The sequence below is a fragment of the Symphalangus syndactylus genome, chromosome 24 (assembly GCF_028878055.3).
Source record: "Symphalangus syndactylus isolate Jambi chromosome 24, NHGRI_mSymSyn1-v2.1_pri, whole genome shotgun sequence".
NCBI classification, from domain to species: Eukaryota; Metazoa; Chordata; class Mammalia; order Primates; family Hylobatidae; genus Symphalangus; species Symphalangus syndactylus.
Genome location: NC_072446.2, coordinates 23,863,170 through 23,885,053, shown reverse-complemented (window position 1 = coordinate 23,885,053; position 21,884 = coordinate 23,863,170). Strand labels below are relative to the sequence as shown.

At 52.1% G+C, this 21,884-nt stretch overlaps 1 protein-coding gene across 4 annotated transcripts in view; it reads right to left on the bottom strand.

Moving 5' to 3' along the window:
- PREX1 (phosphatidylinositol-3,4,5-trisphosphate dependent Rac exchange factor 1) overlaps positions 1 to 21,884 on the bottom strand; it is a 204,021-nt gene that overhangs the window by 17,566 nt on the left and 164,571 nt on the right. For all 4 annotated transcript variants that reach the window (XM_055266151.2, XM_063633310.1, XM_055266152.2 and 1 more), the window contains exons 16-29: positions 18,013 to 18,155; positions 16,262 to 16,354; positions 15,163 to 15,311; positions 13,403 to 13,488; positions 11,453 to 11,589; positions 10,676 to 10,796; positions 9,476 to 9,663; positions 8,974 to 9,135; positions 8,087 to 8,297; positions 7,388 to 7,664; positions 3,926 to 4,132; positions 2,472 to 2,560; positions 470 to 552; positions 232 to 322 (exon numbers count right to left, since the gene is read on the bottom strand). In XM_055266151.2, coding sequence (XP_055122126.1) covers positions 232 to 322; positions 470 to 552; positions 2,472 to 2,560; positions 3,926 to 4,132; positions 7,388 to 7,664; positions 8,087 to 8,297; positions 8,974 to 9,135; positions 9,476 to 9,663; positions 10,676 to 10,796; positions 11,453 to 11,589; positions 13,403 to 13,488; positions 15,163 to 15,311; positions 16,262 to 16,354; positions 18,013 to 18,155 — 2,037 coding nt within the window. The remainder of the gene's footprint in view (positions 1 to 231; positions 323 to 469; positions 553 to 2,471; positions 2,561 to 3,925; positions 4,133 to 7,387; positions 7,665 to 8,086; positions 8,298 to 8,973; positions 9,136 to 9,475; positions 9,664 to 10,675; positions 10,797 to 11,452; positions 11,590 to 13,402; positions 13,489 to 15,162; positions 15,312 to 16,261; positions 16,355 to 18,012; positions 18,156 to 21,884) is intronic.

Genomic DNA, 21,884 nt, shown 5'->3' with positions numbered 1-21,884 from the left:
GAGAAAGAAAGAAAACCAAAAGAAAAAAAGAAAAAGAACGATTATTGGCTCAGAGTCTACAAAAACAGGCCATGGGCTGGATGTGGCCCATGGGCTAAAATCGCTGTCCTGATGATCCCACAGTCGTTCAGCAGTAGAGGGGCAGAGCTGAGCATCAGCCCGGGTATGCCGCCCTGTCTAACACCCTTCCCCATCGCAGGCTGTCACCTTGGACGCTGGCTATCCCCTCACCTTGTAAGCTGTGGTTCATGGGGAAATGCTTGGTCTCTTCGAAAGCCCGACTCATGACTGGCCCCTTGAGGAGAGCATTGATGGAGTCCACCTGGGTGGCAAGAAGCCTGGGGTTGCTTTGGGCCCCGTGGCCCTACACACTGCAGACACCTGGGACCCACAGCCCCCGGGTCATGGGCCTCCCCAGGTGTGACAGGAGGAACCCAAAGTTGCGCCAGGAGTGGGGCAAAGGTCCTACCTGGTTAAAGAGGTGCTCCAGGCAGCCATGAAGCTTGTCCTGCTTGTCAGATGGGATCCGCATGTCACAGGGCAGCTCATCTCCTGGCAGGAGGTAGAAGCAGCAGCCATCAGTCATTCCTGCCCCACCTCACACCATCCCCAGCACTTTCCTAAGAGGGGGATACAGCTACAGAACTCCAAATCCACAGGCGATCTGGAGTCTGAAGACCGGGTCCTGGCTGTGAGCCACAGGGCAAATCGCCTGACCTCTCTGAGCCTCAGTTTCTTCATCTGCAAAAAGGACAACAGGCACTAACGCATGACAAGATTGTAAAGCACTGCTACTGTTTCCATTCTGCAAATGAGGGACTGAGGAACAGAGAGAAGGAACTGGATGCCATGTCTCCCGATTCCTCGCCCAGTTTGTTCAGTTACATCAGCTGTCACACCCAACTCCTTCCTAGAGCCACCTGGGGACAGTTTGTGCAGTTGACTGTCCTATGTGATGAAATATGTATCTAAAGTTCAGCAATTTCTTCCATTTTACTTGAGCTTCTTTTTCTTCTGTTAATTGAAGTATAATTAAAATTAAATTGTTATGCACAAACTATCTCTGAAAAGACACACAAGACTGTAATGACAGTGGGAACAGCAGTGACAGCCTGAGAACCAAGGGTGGGGGGGAGACTTGTCACCATGCACCCTCTAGGGCCTTTTGAATTATGCACCGTGTGGATACACAACCCACTTGCAAAATGAACTGCTTTAAAGTCTGAAGTAAACAAGACTAAAATAAAAAACAATTTCAGGCTTTCAGTAACGCCTTTAATCCCAGCAATTTGGGAGGCCAGGGCAGGCAGATTACGAGGTCAAGAGATCAAGATCATCCTGGCCAACATGGTGAAACCCCATCTCTACTAAAAATACAAAAATTATCTGAATGTGGTGGCGGGCGCCTGTAATCCCAGCTACTCAGGAGCCTGAGGCAGGAGAATCGCTTGAACCCGGGAGGTGGAGGTTGCAGTGAGCTGAGATCGTGCCACTGCACTCCAGCCTGGCAACAGAGCGAGACTGTCTCAAAAAAAAAGTAAAAAAAAAAAAAAAAAAAGTTGTAAGTCGAGTATGATCTAATTTATAAAATATTGTCTATGTCTGTCTATCCATCCATCCACCCACCTGCCCATCCATGCATTCACAAGCCCCATCAATGAGCTCCAAATGCTGGCGAGGGTCATTTCTGGGGGAGATGATGAGACTCTCATTCATTTTTATGGACTTCTTTTTGTTGTTTGTTTGCTTGTTTCTTGAGATGGAGTCTCATTCTGTCACCCAGGCTGGAGTGCAGTGGCATGATCTGAGCCCACTGCAACCTCCCACTCCCAAGTTCAAGCGATTCTCCTGCCTCAGGCTCCCAGGTAGCTGGGATTACAGGTGTGTGCACCACACACCCAGCTAATTTTTTGTATTTTTAGTAGAGACGGGGTTTTACCATGTTGGCCAGACTGGTCTCAAACTCCTGACCTCAAGTGATCCACCTGCCTTGGCCTCCCAAAGTGCTGGGATTACAGGTGTGAGCCACCAAGCCCGGCCTTAGGTACTTCTTTGAACTGCTCTGTGTCGTTTGGATTTTTGGTTTGCACACATATCATTCTTACAGAAACCATGAGGTCACCCTGTTTAGTTGTCAGCACACTCATCATAATACTCATCACACATGAAGCACACAGAATTGCACCGTGCATGCTTCCATTTGCTCCATCTCCATGACATTCACGGGAACATCAGCTCCAAGAGGGCTCAGATGTTTGTTTCATTCACTGCCACATTCCCAGTGCCCAGCACATAATATGGGCTCAAGAAATACTTGTTGAATGAGTGAATGGAAGGAAATCAAGTACAGGACCATGCAATAAAATACAAAACAATATAACGCAGGGGAAAGTATAATAAAATAAACTAAAACTAAATCTCATGGGGAGGAGCCTCTCTCCCTGAGCACGGGCCGCTGCCGCTCCACTCACCAGACCCCATCTCGTCGCTGCCCAGGTAGGAGCTGTTACTTCTCACGCTGGTGTAGGACAGGACCGAGTCCCGATTGCTGTTACACTCACTGCAAAGGGGCCCAGAGAAGGGGCTGAGTCACCCTGAGCTCAGGCCATCTGGTCCTGGCACCCGAAACCCACTTTCTACAGTGTAGACAAACCCCTGGGCCCTCGGGTGGGCGTGCAGCCCAGAGAGGGCACCGAACACCGGTCCCGGGTCCCAAAGGCAGGGAAGGCCGGCCTGGTGGGTTTTCCATACCTGAGGGCTGGGAAACGTTTCTAGGCTCTAGCACAGAAACACAGAAATAGGAGGAAGACGGTGAATCATTTTCACGCAGGTGTCACTCTGTCCAGTGTCCCCAGGGGACAGCCTTGCCCTGAGATACCTGCCCATTCCACACGGCTCTGTCTTCCATCTCCCCAGCTCCCAGCCTGGCTGGAAACCTCATGAAGACAGAGACTGGATCGGATTCCCTACGGCCCAGGAACTCAGAAGGTGCGGGAGATCAAAACCCACGATCCTGACATTTTTTCCTTCACCTTTTTGAAAATTAAAGGAAAAACTGGAGGACCCAAAAATGTAAGAATGAAATCCCAGAGAGAGGGCAAGATCTGAGACTATGGACATGAGGCTCTGAGGGCACAAAGTGCCACAGCAGCCAGAGCGTCTCCTTCTACAGACACCAGGTGAGCAGGAAACGGGGGATCAGGCAGATCCCTTGATGACTGGAAGAACATTCACGCTGGGAGGACTGGGGGGAAGGTCTGTCTTCTCAAACTGTATCAGTTCTGATTTTTGCCCACAAACAGCTGAAGCACCCTTCTAAGATTCCACTGTAACCACCATGGGCAAATGTGATGTCACCTTTCACTGGGACCACAGTGCTGGTTTATCTGTAGTAAGGAATTAAACTTACCCATTATATGGCTTATTATAGGAAACTGAGTTTTAGTCTATTTAACCCACTAGTTAGGACCTCACTGATCTTGTTACAATTAACCAGCAGAAAATTTAGATCTTCTCAGGTTAGGAGGGGAAAAAACTGCGCTCTTTCTCCTTGGACCAAATAAACATAAATAGTGCTTGTTTCAGAAACCACATGTCTTACACTGAGTTTTCAAACACACCACAGAATCTTGCCCTTGTGCCTGACAACATCGCGTCAGCATGTGTGGGGTGACACTGAGGCAGAACAGATGGGTCCACGGGGGGTTGACCCTAAAATGTCAGCTTTGCGACTGGGGAGCCTAAGTGGGTTTTCCGGGCTCAGGGGGCTCAGATGATCCCCCAAAACCACGCTATCAGCAACAGCACCCTGAGCCCACTGCACCCTGAGAAGTGTCCACTGATTCTGACGTTGCCACCGGGTCCGTGGCCTCACCTGTCCAGGGCCATCCTCATCTAACCTCAGCCCCCTGACGGCAACACCCACCTGTAGGAGTCACGGTAACTCATGGTGTCGTGGCCTGAGTCCTCCTGGTCCTCCTCGGCCACCTTGAAGCACACCTTCTTGATGCCCCCATGGTCACTCCTGTCCATCTCGCTCTCTTCACTGACCAGGGGCAGGGAGGAGGCCTCCTCAGCCAAGGACGCGTCGCAGGGCCCACCCGAGGTGGGCTCTGTGATGGTGGACAGCAGCCTACAGGAGCAAAGACCTTGAAGTCAAAGATACAGGCCTGGCCCTTTGTGTCCCTTCCCTGAAAATCCCACCAGCAGCTGCAGGTGTGAGCACTGGCCCTCCTGTTGGGGGTGGGAGACTCGCAAGTTCTTTCACGGCCAAGCTACACAAGGCTCTACCAGAAGGTGAGCCAAGAAGCCTTTCCTGTAAAGACCCTGACAGCAAATCCTTCCACCTCGATAGGCTGTAGGGTCTCAATGACAACCACTCAACCTGCTGTTGCAGTGGGAAAGATCTGGACAGTGTGGAAACAAATGGGCGTGGCTGTGTTCCAATGACACCTTGTTTAAAAATGAAAATAACCAGCTGGGCGCAGTGGCTCACGCCTGTAATCCCGGTACTTTGGGAGGCCAAGGTGGGCTGATCACCTGAGGTCAAGAGTTTGAGACCAGCCTGGCCAACATGGCGAAACCCTGTCTCTACTAACAAACAAAAATTGGCTGGGTGTGGTGATGGGTGCCTGTAATCCCAGCTACTCAGGAGGCTGAGGTATGAGAATCGCTTGAACCTGGGAGGCGGAGGTTGCAGTGAGCCAAGATCGCACCACTGCACAGAGCGAGAACCCATCTCAAAAAAAAAAAAAAAAAGAAAAGAAAAAGAAAACAACAGGCTGAAGTCTAGACTGGTCCCCTAGGCTCATCAACCCCCACTGCAGGGTGTGATGGTTAAGAGCACAGGTTTTGAAGCTAGCTAAACCCCAGATTCAAATCCCAGTATTGCCATTCTTCAAGCTAATTATTTAAACTCTTGGAGACTCAGTTTCCTCATATGTAAAATGAGATCATATCAGTATCTATATCTTAGGCTTCTGTGACAATTAAGGGAGTTAAAATGTGTAAACAGGCTAGGCCCAGTGGCTCACGCCTGTAATCCCAACACTTTGGGAGGCTGAGGCAGGAGGATCTCTTTAGCTCAAGACTTCAAGACCAGCCGTGAGACCGCATCTCTGTAACAAATACAACAATTAGCCAGGCATGGTGGCATGTGCCTGTAGTCCTAGTCACTTGGGGGGCTGAGGCCGGAGGATCACTTGAGCCCAGGAGTTCGAGACTGTAGCGAGCTATGATCACACCATCACACTCTAGCCTGGTGACAGTTGGATAAAGTGCTCAGAACAGTGTCTCTGCTGGGCGTGGTGGCTCATATCTATAACCCCAGCACTTTGGGAGGCTGGGGCGGGTGGATCACGAGATCAAGACCATCCTGGCCAACATGGTGAAACCCCATCTCTACCAAAAATACAAAAATTAGCTGGGGGTGGTGGTGTATGCCTATAGTCCCAGCTACTTGGGAGGCTGAGGCAAGAGAATTGCTTGAACCCAGGAGGCAGAGGTTGCAGTAAGCAGAGATCGCACCACTGCACTGCAGCCTGGTGACACAGCGAGACAACATCTCAAAAAACAAAAAGAACAGTGTCCCATGCCTTCTAAGTGAGCAGTGATGAATAAGCCCCAGCTAGATGCAATCCCACCACATCTCCACAGTCAGTAGCATGATTAGCCCCATTTGACAAACGAGGAAACCAAGGCTCAGAGTGGTTAAGTGACTTGCCTAAGTTTGCACAGTGGATAAGTAGCAGGGCCAGGATTTGAACCCAGGCCTCCTGGCTCTAGAGTCTACATTCTTTTTTTCCCTTATCATGGAATATTTCCATCATACACAAAAGTAGAGAGAATACGATGAACCAAGGTATCCAACAGGCAGTTTCAACAACAGCCACTCAGGGTCCACCTTGTTTCCTCCATTATCCCCCTTGCTTTTTATTTCCCTGGAGCATTTTGTTTTGTTTTGTTTTGAGACAGGGTCTCGCTCTTTCACTCAAGCTGAAGTGCAGTGGTGCAATCATGGCTCACTGAAGCCTCGATCTCCTGGGCTCAAGTCATCCTGCCTCAGCACCCTGAGGAGCTGGGACAACAGGTGTATGCCACCACGCCTGGCTAATTTTAGGATTTTTTTTTTTTTAGAGAGAGATAAGGTTTCACTACGTTGCCCAGGCTGGTCTCAAAGTCCTGGGCTCAAGCAATCCTTCCAACTCGGCCTCCCAAAGTGCTGAAATTACAGGCATGGGCCACCGTACCCAGCCCACTGGAGTATTTAAAACAAGTCCAAGATAGCATGTAATTCCCCCATACCTACTTCCACAGGTGTCTCTAATATATACAGACTTTCGTTTAAACATGTGGTTCTCAATTGGGGACAATTTTGCCCCCTAGGAAACCTTTAGCTATGTCCAAAGACACTGCTACTTGTCTCAACTGAAGAGGGATTTTGCTACCAGCATCTCGTAGGTAGAGACCCCAGATGCTGCTGAACATCCTCCAATGCCCAGGACAGCTCCCCAACAAGGAATAATCCAGCCCCAAAGGTCACCAGTGTCAAGGATGAGAGACACTGCTTTACACAGGACCACACTGCTCGACTATGTCCAACAGAACGAAGAAGTCCTCAATACCATCGAGCACCCAGTCTGTGGACAAACATCCCTGATTATCTCAAAATGCCTCCCCACATGGACATGCTAGAAACCTGCTAAGCACGTTCAGAGGCTGCATCTGGCAGGCCCGTCTCTTGAGTCTCTTTAAAATCTCCAACAGTTCCTCTTCCCCACACCTGCTTCCCCATCATTCGTTGAAGAAACCAGGTCATTTGCCATGTAGAATCACCCACCCTCCGGATTTGGCCGGATGCCTCCCCAAGGTGCCACTGAACCACCCTCTTGCCCACATCCTACAGCTGAGTAGGGAGACCTCGTGCCTTTGTGAGATGACAGCTCCATATCTGCTAGCAAGAGCCTCGTGGGCGGGGCTGTGTGTATGTCCTGTTGTATTACAGCAGAAGGAGAGCTTGCCAGCTGCCTCACTTTCTGTGATGTTAAAATTATAAAGCTCTCTCCGGAATCTTTCAGCAGATAGTTTTAGCCTCACTGATGAGTACTGCTATATCCACAATATTTCATTAGACCAGTGGTTCTCAGTCAGAGATTATTTTCCCCACAGGGGATATTTAGCAATATCTGAAGACATTTTTGGTTGTCACAATCAGGTGAGGGGGTGCTACTGGCAGCTAGTGGATAGACGAAAAAGATACTGCTAAATAGCCTATAATGTCCAGGACAGCCCCCCCACTACAAAGAATGATGCTACCCACGATGTCAATAAGGCCAGGATTGAGAACACCTGCCCCTGCTCACTCCGGACACCCCCGGCCAGCGCTCACCTGTTGATCTGGGTGACATATTGCTTCATCTCCTTCAGGGCCACATCCAGCTTGGTGAAGAGCTGCAGGTAGGCATCCTGGATCTCACGGTCCTCCTGCTTGAGCAGGAAGCTCAGGCCCCGGTCTTCCTGACCAAGGGTCCCACTGGCCGGCCCGAAGCTGCCATCATGGAGACCCTGGCCTTGGGGATCACCCTCTGCAGCAGGCAAGCACTTCCAGGAGGGGGCAGCCATGGTGGTGATGCAGTGCTGGGTGTAGGACATGGGGTTCAGGTGGCCTGCAGTGGAAGAAGTGAGAGCTCACTGGACAACAGCCCCCAGCATCCACGGGGCCTTTGGCCGGAACAATACAAACCCATTTCAAGGATCCCAATGAAGGAGAAAAATGTCCCTTTTAAATACTCTTAATCCATTAGGTTACTTCAAGAAGACTGTTCCAGTCTGGTGCTAATATGCTTTTAACTACTGTGATCTTTTCCTGCCTGCAATGCAGACATGATGGCTGGTACCCCAGCAGACATCATCATCCACAAGGCATTAAGCCACATCTAGAGATGCTGCCCCACAAAGAGAGAAGGTCATCCCTGATGACCATGAAGCCGCCATTCCAGCCCTGGACGGCTGACTTTCAGACAAGTTTTGGTTTAAGTATCTGGAATGCAACATCTGAACACAGTTTCTAATAGACACACGCAGGTACCTTGCTCCGGGTCAAGGCCGATGAGGGAGGGTTTGCGTCCAAAGCGGATGCTGAAGGACCTGCCCACTGAGGGGGTGGTCTTGGGGTAGGACACTTCCATGAGGTTGATGTGGCAATTGGTGGGGCAGAAGTCCAGGCCACACAGCAGGTGGGGCTCCAGGGTGGCTTGTTTGAAGGGTGGGCTGACCCTGCTCTTCAGCTGGGCTGCAAACTGAGAAAGTGGAGACCATAAGGTCGTGAGTCACAGGGCAGGATCTAGAAATATTGGCCCATACCCAGTACCCACTAGGCCAGATACCCCACAGTTGGACAAAGTGCCAGTAGCTCCAAATGAGAAGGGGAACCCCTGGACTGTGTTTCACGGCTCCGGACTGCAGGGAAGGCCTGGAGGAACCCAAGGCCTCAGGGTGCCCACCCTATGCATGGCTCCATTTTGGCTGCCCCTGAGCCGTCCTTGAGGCATTGTCTCTGCCGCACCCTCAGTTCATGAGGCTCAGGGTCAACGTGCCTCTCCATCCCTATGGCGACTGGAACCGGGTGAGGCAAGTGACGTGAGCCAAGCCAACAAGAACTCCCTTGGAGTTAATTTTCTCCTGGGCTTGCTGAGGCTGGAGCTATCAAGGGCCAACGTGTCCCCACCACATGAGAAGGGCCTGCCTGAGAGTGAACCCAACACAAAGGAAAACGAAGCCAGGAGATGCGGAGAGGCCACACTGCTATGATGTGGTAAGTTCATCTCCATCCTTTTTCAGTAATACACACCATACATTCTCCTGTTTGTTTCAGCTGAGTTGGGTTGGGCTTTGTCATTTACAACCCAAATATCCCAGGCTGAGATGCTATGTCTGGGACCCGTGGCAGAGACCCCGGAGGGAGCAGGCAGGCACCTCCTGGTAGCAGGCAATCCTCTGGCCGATGCTCTCCAGCTTGGTGTCGCAGATGTTGCGGAACTCAAAGTGGGGCATGGTCACGATGGCATTGCTCAGGGCCATGAGCCGCCCGCAGTTCTCCACGAAGACGCTGTCATCGGCAGCAAAGGCCTCAAGGATCTGCAGAAATGTCAACAGCTACTGAGCACTCCCTGTGTGCCAGGAAGATTTTAAGCGGTTCACCCACAGTGACTCCTGTACTACTCGTAATACCCCCCGGGGAGTCAGGTGTGTTGCTGGCTCATATTGCACGGGAGTAAACTGAGGCTAAAGGGACAAGCCACTCTCCACAGTCCCACGCTACCTAGTGGTGGGACAAGGACCAGAATTCAGGGCTCCAGGCTGAGCCTGAGGAAATGGGATTCAAGTGTCCCACCCAACTCCTTTTCCCAACCTTTGATAAGAGAAACTGGCTTCAATCCCCCAGGGTAGGGCAGGGCCAGGCAGTGCCCAAGGAGACCTTGGCGGTGAGGCCGAAGCAGCCTCGGGGCTCCACGATCTTCTCCAGCACATGGCACCTGACGCCTGCTGTGCTCACATACTCATACACCACGCCGTGTTCCAGGTGCACATTGTCCACAGTCAGGGTGACCATGGGGCTGTCCTCACACAGGCTCAGCCGGGGACCCAGGGACAGCAGTGGGAAGGCTGGAAACCAAAAGAGGTGACATCTGAGCAGAGATCAGAGGTAGGGAGCAAGGCGAGGCGAGGAGGATTCTGGAGGAAGTCTTCCAGGCAGTAGGAAAAGCAAGTGCAAAGGCCCCAGAGCAGGAGTACATTCAGCCAGAGTAGCCAGAGCAGAGAGGCGAATGGGGAAGTGATGGAAGGTGTTGGAGAGCCAGTCTGGACAAGATCACACAAGCCATCCAAGGCCTGGCCCTGAGGACGGAGGGAGCCATCGGAAGGTTCTCTTCTCATCTGGGGGAATAGCCCCCGGCAGGAGAGGGAGGCAGAACAGGGAGAGCCATGAGCAGGCTACTGCCACCGTCCTGGTAAGAAATGATAGTAGCTTGGACCAGGCAGCTGAAACGGGCAAGGAAACAGATTCTCCCCGAGAGCCCCAAGGAGGACCACAGGCCTGCGGACACTGATTTCAGCCCAGTGGGACTCGGACTTCTGACCTCCAAAACTGTAAGTAGTAACTGTGTGTTGTTTTAAGCTGCTGCGTTTGGGGCACTTTTTTATAGCAGCCATCAGAAACTGACATAACATTGCAGGCATCGCGGCCGTGCGCAGTGGCGCACATCTGTAATCCCAGCACTCTGCGAGGTCGAGGCAGGAAGATTGCTTCAGCCCAGGAGTTAAGAGACCAGCCTGGGCAACATAAGGAGACCTCATCTCTAAAAAAAATTCTAAAATTTAAAAAATTAGCCAGGTGTGGTGGTGCACGCCTGTGATCCTAGCTACTCCGGAGGCTGAGGTGGATCACTTGAACCAGGGAGGTTGGGGCTGCAGTGAGCTGTGGTCACAACACTATACTCCAGCCTGGGTGACAGAGCCAGACCCTGTCTCCAAAAAGGAAAAAAAAAAAAACAAACCTGCTGGCATGGAGGTGGACTGGCTGGGAGGAGGGGAGGTGAGGGGACACAGGAGAGGACCCAGCCCCTCTGGAGTCTCAGTCCCTCTGGAAGCTCCTGTCATGCCATGCCCCGTCTATTACCTGAATCAGCCTGGTCTTCCTCCTGGGCCTGCTCGCCACTGGGGTCCTCAGTGGAGGCCTCCTGCCTGGCTCGTGCTTCCTGGGCATCCTCATGGGTGTGGTAGATCCACTGGTACAGGCCCTGCCAGAAGCCAGAGTAAGGGGACAGCCATGGTGCCGGCAGGTAGGGAGGAGGGGACAGGGCCAAGGTGCAAACTGCTCCTGAGTTCCAGAGCTCTGGAAACTCACTGACCACCAGTCACACTCAGCCCTCATGGTGCACAGTCTATGCTCCATACAGAAGCCAGGGGATGTGAAAACGTCAGGCAGGGCCATGGGTGCAGACACGTTGTCTCTCCTGTGTCCCCAGGGTCTACAAACGTGCCTGGTGCACAGCAAGTGCTCAACACACACACACTGAGTGAACCAGTGAATGAATCAATGAGGGAATCTCGCCCTCCACCAGAACCCTGGCCCCCAACCAAATGGAGTATCCACTTTCACAACCCCCCGACTATCTGCCCAACATGCCTATGTGGTGAGGAGAGAGGGTCTGGTCACACCCATTTCACAGCTGTGAAAACCGAGACCCCCGGGTATCATGGTTCAGCTCCTCTGGTTTAAGGACGCAGCGGGAGCACAAAGCTCAGGCCCAGCTCCCTCTTGTTGGGTCAGCAGCTCCACCCTACTCACAACCAGTGGCACATGCAGGCTTTTCTCCAAAGAGAGGACAGCCCTCAGCCACCCGCTCCCACTCAGCAGGACTTCTTTGATGGCCCCGGTTCCTGGTCGACTTACCAGGGCCTCTTCACGCCGACTCCGGAATGCCTGGAAGTGCTCCAGGACCTCAGGGGCACCGTCGTTCATCACGTTGCTGCCACTGACCTTCAGAATGCACTGACCAGCACAGAGCCCTGCAGCCATGGCCTCAGAGCCTAAGGGAAACAGGAGCACATGAGGCTGGATGCCAGGCAAGTACAAGCAGCCCGCTGAACACTGTCCCCCACCACCCACCATCGCAACCCCAGACACGCGCAAGGACTCCATCTCCAGCCCTCCCACTCCAGAGCCACCCTGTCACTCCAGTGCAAAGAATGGATTGATGTTCCCATTTTGCAGAAGAAGAAACTGAGGTTCAGAGAAGTAGTAGCTGGCCCAAGGTCATGCAGCAAGGCAAATGGGATCCAATTCAGGCCCGTTTCACTCTAGAACCTCGTCTCCTTTAAAGTCCTGCAGCCGCCTTGTGCTACCGGGCCACGATCGGCCCCATTTGGCAGAAAGGGTGACCAGCTCAGAGAGGCAAAGCCATGCTCTCTAGGTCGAATGGCCAGAAGCCAGGATTCAAACCAGGCCTATGAGACTCCAAGGGCAAGGTTTTTCAGCTATTCCACAATCCCCAAACCATAGGTCTTGAACCCAGGGTTTTTTTGTAGTTCATGTGAAACGTCTGGAAATGCAAACAAATGCCAAGCTTTGCCCAGACATGGGGCAATACCAGGCCTGAATGGTGTGGTGGTGCCAAGTACAGCCCCTGGGGACTTGCATGGCTTCAAACCCTGGCTCTGCCATAGACCAACCCTGGAACCTTCAGCAAGTCCCTTCACTCTCTGGAGCTTGGCTTCCTCATCTGTGAAATGGGAACGCTCATAATCCCCACCCTGAGGGTCCCGGGGAGATCCGATGAGCTAATACATGTGCAGCATTTAGCATCATGCCTGGCATTCAGTAAGTGCTCAAGAAATAGCAGCTGTTTTATTCTTTTTGCCTTCTTCGCCTATGAACACCTATTACTACCTATTATCAGTATCTCTGTGATGTTCTGAGGCAGGATTTCTCACCAAGGTACTACTGACATTTTGGGCCAGATAATTCTGTGTGATTCTCTGGGGCTGTCCTGTGCACTGCGACATGTTTAGCAGGATCCCTGGTCTACCCACTAACTGCCAGAAACACCCCCTCCCCAGTTATGACAAACAAAAATGTCTCTGGACGGGGCCGATGTCCTCTGGAGAGGAGGCTAAGTTGCCCCAAGGTGAGAATCACTGCATTAAGGACAAAATGAAAACCTACTTTAAAATATTATCAAATTCTCAGTAGACTTCTGTCATGGTATGCATTGTCTTAATGATTACCTAGTAAACGCACAACTACAACCACACAAGTGAAAAATTTATGTTTAAACTTTAAAAAAGGGGGCAAAAGGGGAGCACTTAGATGCAAAAAAAGTTTGGGGGCCCAGTATCATAGATCTACTTGGTTCCATCTCCAAGACACAGTGACACCTTTAATAGCACACAAGGAATAGGCAATGCAGAAAGCAGAGGTCTTGAACTGGTGGCCTTTCGGCTGGATCCGGCCACAGAAGTATTGCGGCAGAGCCCCCAAATTTGCATTTGTGGCTTCTCTTAGAAAATCAAGACTGGTGAGAGTGGACCCACATTCCTGTCTGGCAATAAGGAGCTCCAGCTGAAGAGCCACTGCTCCTTCCAGAGTGAACATGTATTTTTTCACCTTGCCATAGTCCTCACCACTCCCCACTGTCTTCCACTGGGATCGCTACCCACCTGTAGCCTGCCTGACCCCAACAGGCATTTGTGTTTGCAAGTCTTGGCATCAGGCAAAGAAAATAAGTGCTGACGGTATATTGTCTGGCAGAAGCCTCGAGTTCAGAAGGCTCTGAACTCCTGCCACACAGACAGACCGACCATCTTCTGCACCTTTCCCCTCTCTCCCAAGGCTCCCACTCACCTCTGCCCACAGCATAGACGTACGGCGGGGCAGCTCCACGAATCTGGAAGCACAGTGTGTCCAGCTGGTCGGGGATTTTGATGATCCTGCACCAGGTAGAAGAGGCAGGGAAAAAGGCCGTGAGGAAAACCAGCATCGCTCCCAATAACCCCAGGGACTACCCAGAGAATTTCTGCCTTGGAAACACTGGGAAAATTCAGCCCAAAATGGTAGTAGCAACACCAGGCTTTCCAGCTCCCAAATACAGAGAGAAACGACAATCAGGCAGAGCCCACGCCACCAGGATCTTTGATTAAGCACAACCCACTGGCCTGCCCTTGGAGCTTCTGTCCTCACACAGAAATTCCAGACCATCCTCTCACACCTTCTCCATCGTTCTCCTGTCCTAAGGCCCTTGGAGGTGAGACCAGCACTCCAACCAGTCAATAGTTTAACAATCACAGGTGGGAGGGTGAGAAGTGACCTGGTGGTACATCTCGGTGCTGACCCTAGAAAAACACCCACACAAGTCCCCTAGGAAGGCAGGTCTGGGCCATTCTGTGGGTCGATCCCCAAAGCAGAGAGGCAGCACCTGCCAAGGAGGGCAGTGGGTGTCACTGCTCCTGGAGCGTCAGTACCTTGCCCACATCCCCGTCTAGGCCATGTCTCCAACCCTGTGCTGCACAATCGTCCCTCCCATTCCCCCCTTCAGATAAAGCCGAGCTGGGAGCCTGCTCTCAAACCCAGGTGTTTCCACAGCTTTCAGCAGACACATTCCACCTTGGTGCTTTCTGCCACTTCCACATACCAACCCATCGATCAACCACATTTTCCCTAAGTCAGCTCGCCTTTTTACTGAAATAATCATATTTAAAACTTTCCACCCCTCCTGTCAAGAGAAGATCTGTGTTAAATAAAAGGGAAAAGTGAAAAACCAGATGCATAATTTTTCAAAGAGAAAATGCTTTGCTTCCCGGTACCTACCCCTAGCATGGGTCTGCTCCTCCCATCCCCTGCTCTTGCACTCTGCTGAGCCACCACCTCCTCAGCTCCCCCCAGTGCCACCTTCGCCCCTGACCATCTGAGCTCCACTTGCAGCCACAGGACTTCGATCAGAAGCTTCCAGTGGCTCCCCATGGGTCCCTGCCAGGGGCCTCCAGGGCCTGGAACCCGTTACCCCACAGACCTCACTACCCAGCCCTCCCTCTCACTCACTGCTCCAGCCCCATCAGCTTCCATCTGCTCTTCCAATGCACCAGACACGGTCCCACTTCAGGGCCTTTGCCCTGGCTGCTTCCCCTGCCTGGAGCCCTCTTCCTCCAGAAATCCCCTTGACTCCCCCCTCATCTGCTTCGGGTCTTCACCCCGACTCACAGTGACATCTCCCTGACAGCCATCCCTCTGCACACTCTGGCCCCTTTCCCGGGTTTATAGAAACTTGTCTGTGCCACGCTCACCAGCACCGGCTCAGTGTGTGTCTTACTTCTGTATCTGCACATCGTCTGTCTCCTGCTCCCTCCCCCAACTAGATCTGAGATCTATGAATGGTAGGAACAGGATGGGTCCCCACGTGGCTGGATTCCCAGAGCCCAAACTGCCACCAAGCACAGAGTGGCACTCTGTAAACATCTGCCGAATGAATGAAGGTCCAGCTTGTGTCATGTGCCTCCGGCAATGGGTCCCAGCCACGGGAGACCAGGACAGTTCATGCCGCCCCAGCCCTCAGCCACCACTCAGCCTGAGAGGCAGGGCTGCAGGACACCCTGCCCTGGGACACTCACTCTTTGGCCTTGGTGGCCACCAGGAGGCGCAGAGGGCGGCGGGAGCAGAAGGACTGGTTGAGGATGGACTCCACCTCCGAAAAGGGCCGCAGGAACACCAGGTCCTCATTGATGGAGTAGATCTTCCTCCCCACCTGCAGGCCGGCCATCTGGGCAGGGGCAGCAGGGGACAGACGTGCACACTGGTTACTAAGCTCCTTCCCTCCTCACCAAGGAAGCTCAAATGTGTTCGGCAGAAGGGTGCTGGCCCAAGGGACCCGGCAGGACTGGGTGACTGTGTGCTGTCTGTGGTAAGCAGTTGAGGGGCACAAGGGACCTGGTTCTGCCTCATGAGCCACAAAGGGAAGCTCATGGGAGGGCAGCTGGGAAAGGTATTCCTCCTGAGGGGAGACTCTGCTGGGGCCTGACCCTGTTGTGTAGGGACATGAGGGTCACACCGGGGTGGCCACCTTGTGTCTGTGGGGGCCTGGCCAAGAAAGATGAAGACCTGCTGACCTGAACCAAGATTCACAACTGCCTCCTTCCAATCGCTCACAACACTGGCAAGGTCAACCTAGCCGCTCCGGCCATGGGTATGTGGCTACTTGCAGCCCAAAGCATTCCTAATTGCCACAAGGGCAAGCCAGACTCCAGCCAGCACAGCAGGTTCATCTCCCCCACCCACCTCCACATGCCCCAGGAGAAGCCAGAAGGCCCCAGGGCTGAATCCTCGGCCAGCCACACCCTCACTCTCCTAACTTATCCTCCTGTAGGCTTTGCATCAGACAGCAATGAGCTTATCTTATTCAAGTCACTGTGACTGGTTGCAGAAAACTGAGACACCTGCTTTTTTTCCCGTACCTCCCCCCACAGTGTCCAGCAGAGGGCAGTGGTGGAACACACCAGGAGCAGAGCCCCGGGACTCTGCACTCACTCCCAGCTCCTACAGCCACTGAGGACAGTGGGTCCTGGACTCAGTTTCTCCACGTGGGCAATGAAAGAAGAGGAGTCAGCGATCATTCCAGAATCTCCTGGGCTGGGCTGCCTCAAGGAGGGTGAAGAGATACACCCCGCTCTGCCACCTGCACACAGTCCCTGCCAGCTCCCCTGAGGGCCTCACCTCGGCCAGCGAGCCCCTCTGAACGGACTTCACCACCACAGCCTTGTTCTTCTCCTCGATGTCGAAGCCATAGTCCTCCTCCTGGGGCAGGATCTGGGGGCCCAGGGCAGAAAGAACCCGGTCAGGGAGTGAGGTGGGCCTGTGGCCAGTCCCATCACAGCCCCCACAGGACCATGACCTCATCCCAGGTCTAGTAGGGAAGTGGCCGGATCCAGGCCGGCGAGACAGAGCAAAACACAAATAGCACCTGGCACAGAGCCGGTGCTCACTCTGTGCCTGCCACTGGCTTAACCAATCACACGGATCCAAAGGTGTCCAGCCACCAAGAACGTGGAGTCAGGGAGTTTAGGGAGGAGCGGTCCCACCCCAGGGCAGGATGGCAGGCATGCTAGAAACAGGTCTGGGGGTTCCCCAGTGCGGGGCATACAGGGAAAGGCACTCATTCGGTCAACAGACATTGACTGAGATGCTGCCCATCACACGGGCCAGGCAGTTCTCATGGGGGCTGGAGACACCATCTAGAACAAGACAAACAAGCCCAGCCCTGCTTAGTGCGGGAGGCCGACTATAAATGAATAAACAAAGAAATACAGGATGTGATGCAGGGAGTGTACATAGTTGGAATTAAAGCACTTAATGGGATAGGGCACGGCAAGGGGGCAGAGAAGGTGCTATCAGAGCTGAGGCCTGAACAAAATGAAAAACAAAACTTCATAAAGAGTGGAGGAACATGCTCCAGGCAGCAGGCACAGCACGTACAAAGGTCCTGAGGGAGACCCCAAGGCACTGGAGGATAAGAAAAGAGATCAGAAGGTCAGGCACAATGGCTCACACTTGTAATCCCAGCACTTTGGGAGGCCGAGACAGGTTGATCGCTTGATCCCAGGAGTTCAAGACCAGCCTGGGCAACATAGCAAAACCCTGTCTTTATAAAAAATACAAAAATTAGCTGGGTGTGGTGGCGCAGGCCTGTTGTTCTAGCCACTGAGGAGGCGGAGGAGAGGAGAGAGGAGAGAGGGGAGGGGAGAAAGGGGAAGGGAGGGGAGAGATGGGAATGGAGGGGAGGGGAGGGAAGAAAGAAAGGGGAGGGGAGAAAGAAAAGGAAGGAAGGGCAGGCATGAGAGAGAGAGAAAGAAGAAAAGAAAAGAGAAAAGAAAGAAGAGAGAGGAAGGAAGGAGGAAGGGAGGGAAAGAGGGAAGGGGAGGGGAGGGGACTGAGAGGTTTAATTTTATCCTAAGTGTGACGGGAAGCACTGGGGGACTTTACAGTGAGAGGAGTGAAATCAGAGGGAACAGCAGTCCCTGCAGTACTACGGGAGAGAAGTTAATGGAGCCGTCTTCATATGAGTCAGGCTTCAGCTTCAACCCTGGCAGTGACCAGAAACCTAACCTCTGAGCCTCTGTCTTGACTGCCTGCTGCAGGCCACGCGTTAAGATGGGGGCTGCTGTGGGATATGCAGGATGAGTTGCTTCAGGAGGCCAACCTCTCTATACAGTGTACGGGGAGGGGACAGGAGAGGCAAGGGAACAGAAAGGGAGACCTGCAAGCCCAATCTCTTTTGTTAGGAGGGTAGTCTCAGCCAGTGATGCAACCTGACCTCTTGGCAGAGTTGCCCCCTACCACCTAGAATCCACCTATTCTGGTACTCCAAGCTGAGCCCCCTTCTCTGTGCATAGCCGGAAGGTCGCCCAGCTCCCATGCCTGTAGGGGGCTCTGGCAAGGAAGGGACAGCAGCTCAGCTGTGCTCCTACCAGCAGGCGCTTGGCCAGAATGTTCTCCACCAGCTTGAAGTCGTTGCGAAGCTGTTTGTTCTTGCTGCTGGTCCCCTCCATCTCCTCATCAGCATGAAAGCGGAAGTACTGGGACTCATCCCGGAACTCGCTCTTCTCCAGCACTGCAGATCCACAGATGTGCACTCAGTGGTCAGATTCACATGGGAAAGTTTCAGCCATGTTTGCCAACTGGCAGGCACAGGCTGGAACTAGGCCATGGACACGTTTGGTTTGGCAAACACTATTCTATTAAAATGGAATCATATGCCAACACTAACATATTAGGATATTTCACAAAGCGATCTGGCTTTCTGACTTCTCTTGAAAAGTCTGAACTTGCCTCACCTGCTATAAAAAGACATTAATATGTTACAAAGCCATAGTAATACACACAGTGTGGAAATGCAGTAGAAACAGATCAATAACCAGCAGAAGGGAATAGAAATCACATAAGAGGACTAAGTGTTTGCAAGAACTTAGTCTATGATGATGATATATGATCACAGAGTATTCTGCAGATGGTGCATGGAAAACTGACTTGTCCGGGGGCTGGGGTGGGGGGGAAATTGAATCCCTACCTCACACCATATACAACAATAAACTAATGGATTAAAGACCTACGTATGAACAGTAAAACCAAAGCTAACAAAACTAAATATAGGATGACATCTTTGTCCTACAGAAGAAAAGGAGTCTGTGTATAAGACCCTCTTGTACTAGACTAAAATTAAGGACCTCCATTCGATAACAACTCCATACGTAGGTGGCAGATGTGAAGATAACTATAGTGTCCAAAACCAACAGGAATAAATATCTAGAATATAAAAACCTCTAACAAATCGACTAGAAAAAGCTCAGAAGCTCACAGACAAATGGGCAAAGGATATGAACAGTCAATTAACACAAGCAAACTCCAATGAGCAGTAATTTGTGATTATCATTTCAGAATGAAATGATGCTGAGACACTTTAGATCAAAAGTTGGCAAACTCAGTCCCCGGAGGCCAAATCTGCTCCACTACCTGATCTTATGAATAAAGTTTTATTGGCACACAGCTACAGCCATTTGTATTTGTACTTGTATTATCTGCAGCTGCTTTTGAGCCACAAGGACAAAGTTGGATACTGTGACAGAAGCTGTATAGCCCACAAAGCCTAAATTGTTACTAAGTGGCCCTTTACAAAAAAAAATATACTGACCCCGGCCAGGGGCGGTGGCTCCGCCTGTAATCCCAGCACTTTGAGAGGTCGAGGCAGGCAGATTACCCAAGGTTAGGAGTCCCAGACCACCCTGAGACAACATGGAGAAACCCTGTCTCTACTAAAAATACAAAATTAGCTGGGCATGGTGGCGCATGCCTGTAATCCCAGCTACTCACGAGGCTGAGGCAGGAGAATTGCTTGAACCCCGGAGGTGGAGGTTGCAGTGAGCTGAGATCACGCCATTGCACTCCACCATGAGCAACAAGTGCGAAACTCCATCTCAAAAAATATATATATATACACATAAAATATATAGTATGTATATAATATATATAATATATATAATGTGTGTGTGTGTGTATATATATACACACACACACACACACACACACTGACCCCTTTCTAGGACGAGCCAGGAAAATGAATAAAAATAACCAGTATCAACCAATTGGTGATCTGATCCCTGTAACTTACAACTTAACCGGGCACCTCCCAGTGTCAGGCACACTGGGGAGGCATGCTAAGTTCATCCACTCCTTGGATAAGGATTTGCTATGCCCCTTTCATAGATGGGGAGACTAAGACTCAGGCCCCTAGGTCACAGAGCCAGCAGGCAGCAGGCAGCAGAAGGGCCCTCAGCGAGCCTCCTTCCTCTCCTCCTCTCCCCACACTGCCCAAGTAGGCCCATTAGATGAGGCAGGGCTGAGTATAAACAGTGCACAAAGGTGGAAATCAAGGCTCGGAGAGGTAAAGGCAGCTGTCGGAGGCCAGTGGGTGCCTGAAACAAGGGAAACCAGCTGCCTTAGCCATGAGACATCCCCCTTGTCCCTGAAGACAGAGGCTTTTTCTGAATGTGGTGACTCAGTGGAAAGCAGCCGGGGGCGTTTCTTTCTTTCTCCTTAGTTTTCCAGGACATTCCACCTGGAACTCTACCTGTTTTCAGCCCCTTTCTCAGGCCACCCCATTACCTTTTTGAGAAAACAGACACACAAATTGCCACCTTCCCCAGAGCTGGGGAGCCAGGCCCCAGGGGGCCACTGGCTTTGACTCCACTATAAACATTAAGTTAGAAGATTCCAGGAGTGGGAGGAAGAATTGCAATGTTGCATATTGGCCAAAATATTTGTGGAAAACAGTGTGGAATCCCTCAAGTCCACGAGCTCAGCCAAGCGAGCTACCGACCTCAATACCTTTCCCTCGAGGCTGCTGGTCTGGCTTTATAGGATACTCTCAGATCTGGGTTCAAATCCCTGCTCAGCCCCTTCCTGTCTTCATGCCCTTTAGCCTCTCCAAGACTCAGTTTCCTCGTCTACAAGAATAATAACAGGACCAACATGCTGGGGTGGCTGTGGGGATTAAATGGCAAGCCTCAGTTTCCCCATATGTGCCTAAAGCAAGAGGGCTGGACCCCAGGCCAGCCCCAAGGTGGGAATACCTTAGTGTCTGTAGGCTCAGTTCGGCCCCAGTTTGAGGTGCCTCAAAAGGTGCCAGAGGCCCCTCCCCATCGCCTATCCTGCACCTCACCCTGTATTTTGCTGCAGCCACAACCCTGGAATTGGCCCTTTCCTATTTTAGCCTATTTTTGAGTTCGTGGCAGGGAACAGAGGAGCAGGGTCACGCCCTGCAATTTCTCTCCCTGAGAGGCCTTGAGGACATCAGGATTGCCTCGGAGTCACCGCCCAGCAGAATGTCCACAGCCAGCAGCCTTCCTGGAATAGCAGCTGGGGAGGACCCCTAATTACCCTCACCCACAAATGAGAGGTTGTGCCCAGCTGACTGGCGGGAGGCTCAGGGCTGTCCGAGGGCCCCGAGGGAAACAGAGCAGCTTCTGGGAATGAAGGACTTTGGTGAGATGAGGTAGATGCGTGAAAATGCCCTCGGCCATCCAGACTGGCCCTTACCTGCCCACCTCAGCTGGGGAAACTGGAAGCTAAAGAGTGAGTCCTATTCCCACAGAACTCTGGGCATGCTGAGCGCACAGGAGAGGAATGCAAGGCCTCCAATGGAAAACTGGAGAAACTGAGGCCCAGAGAGGCGCACGGGCCTATCAGGAGTCAGCTGAGTCAGGGACCTACTGGTCACAAGGCAGGGGATAGACCCAAAGGCCTCCCAGCTCTCCAGCACACGGCTCACTCTGCCAAGGGAACCGCAAATCCAGCAGGCCGACCAGGGCTCAACAAACTATGGCCCGGCTGGGTGTGGTGGTGGGCGCCTGTAATCCTAGCTACTCAGGAGGCTGAGGCAGGAGAATCACTTGAACCTAGGAGGCGGAGGTTGCGGTGAGCCGAGATCACGCCACTGCACTCCAGCCTGGGTGACAAAAGTGAGACTTCGTCTCAAAAAACAAACTATGGCCCACCACCTGCTTTTCTAAATAAAGTTTTATTGGCACATAACCATGCCCATTTGTTTACATACTCTCTGTAGCTGCTTTTGTGCTACAAAGGCATAGCTAGAGTTAAGCAGCTGTGATGGAGTTTGCAGATCTCTGAGTTAGAACTGAAAAAGCCAACATCAGAAAGGAGAAATAGCCAAAAGGCCTTCCTGTGGCTCAGGGTTTTCTGAATCTGACCACTTCTAACCCCTTGCAACCACCAGGGCCCAGCCATATCCTCCTTCCCCTGGACTATCATGACCACCTCCTCGCTG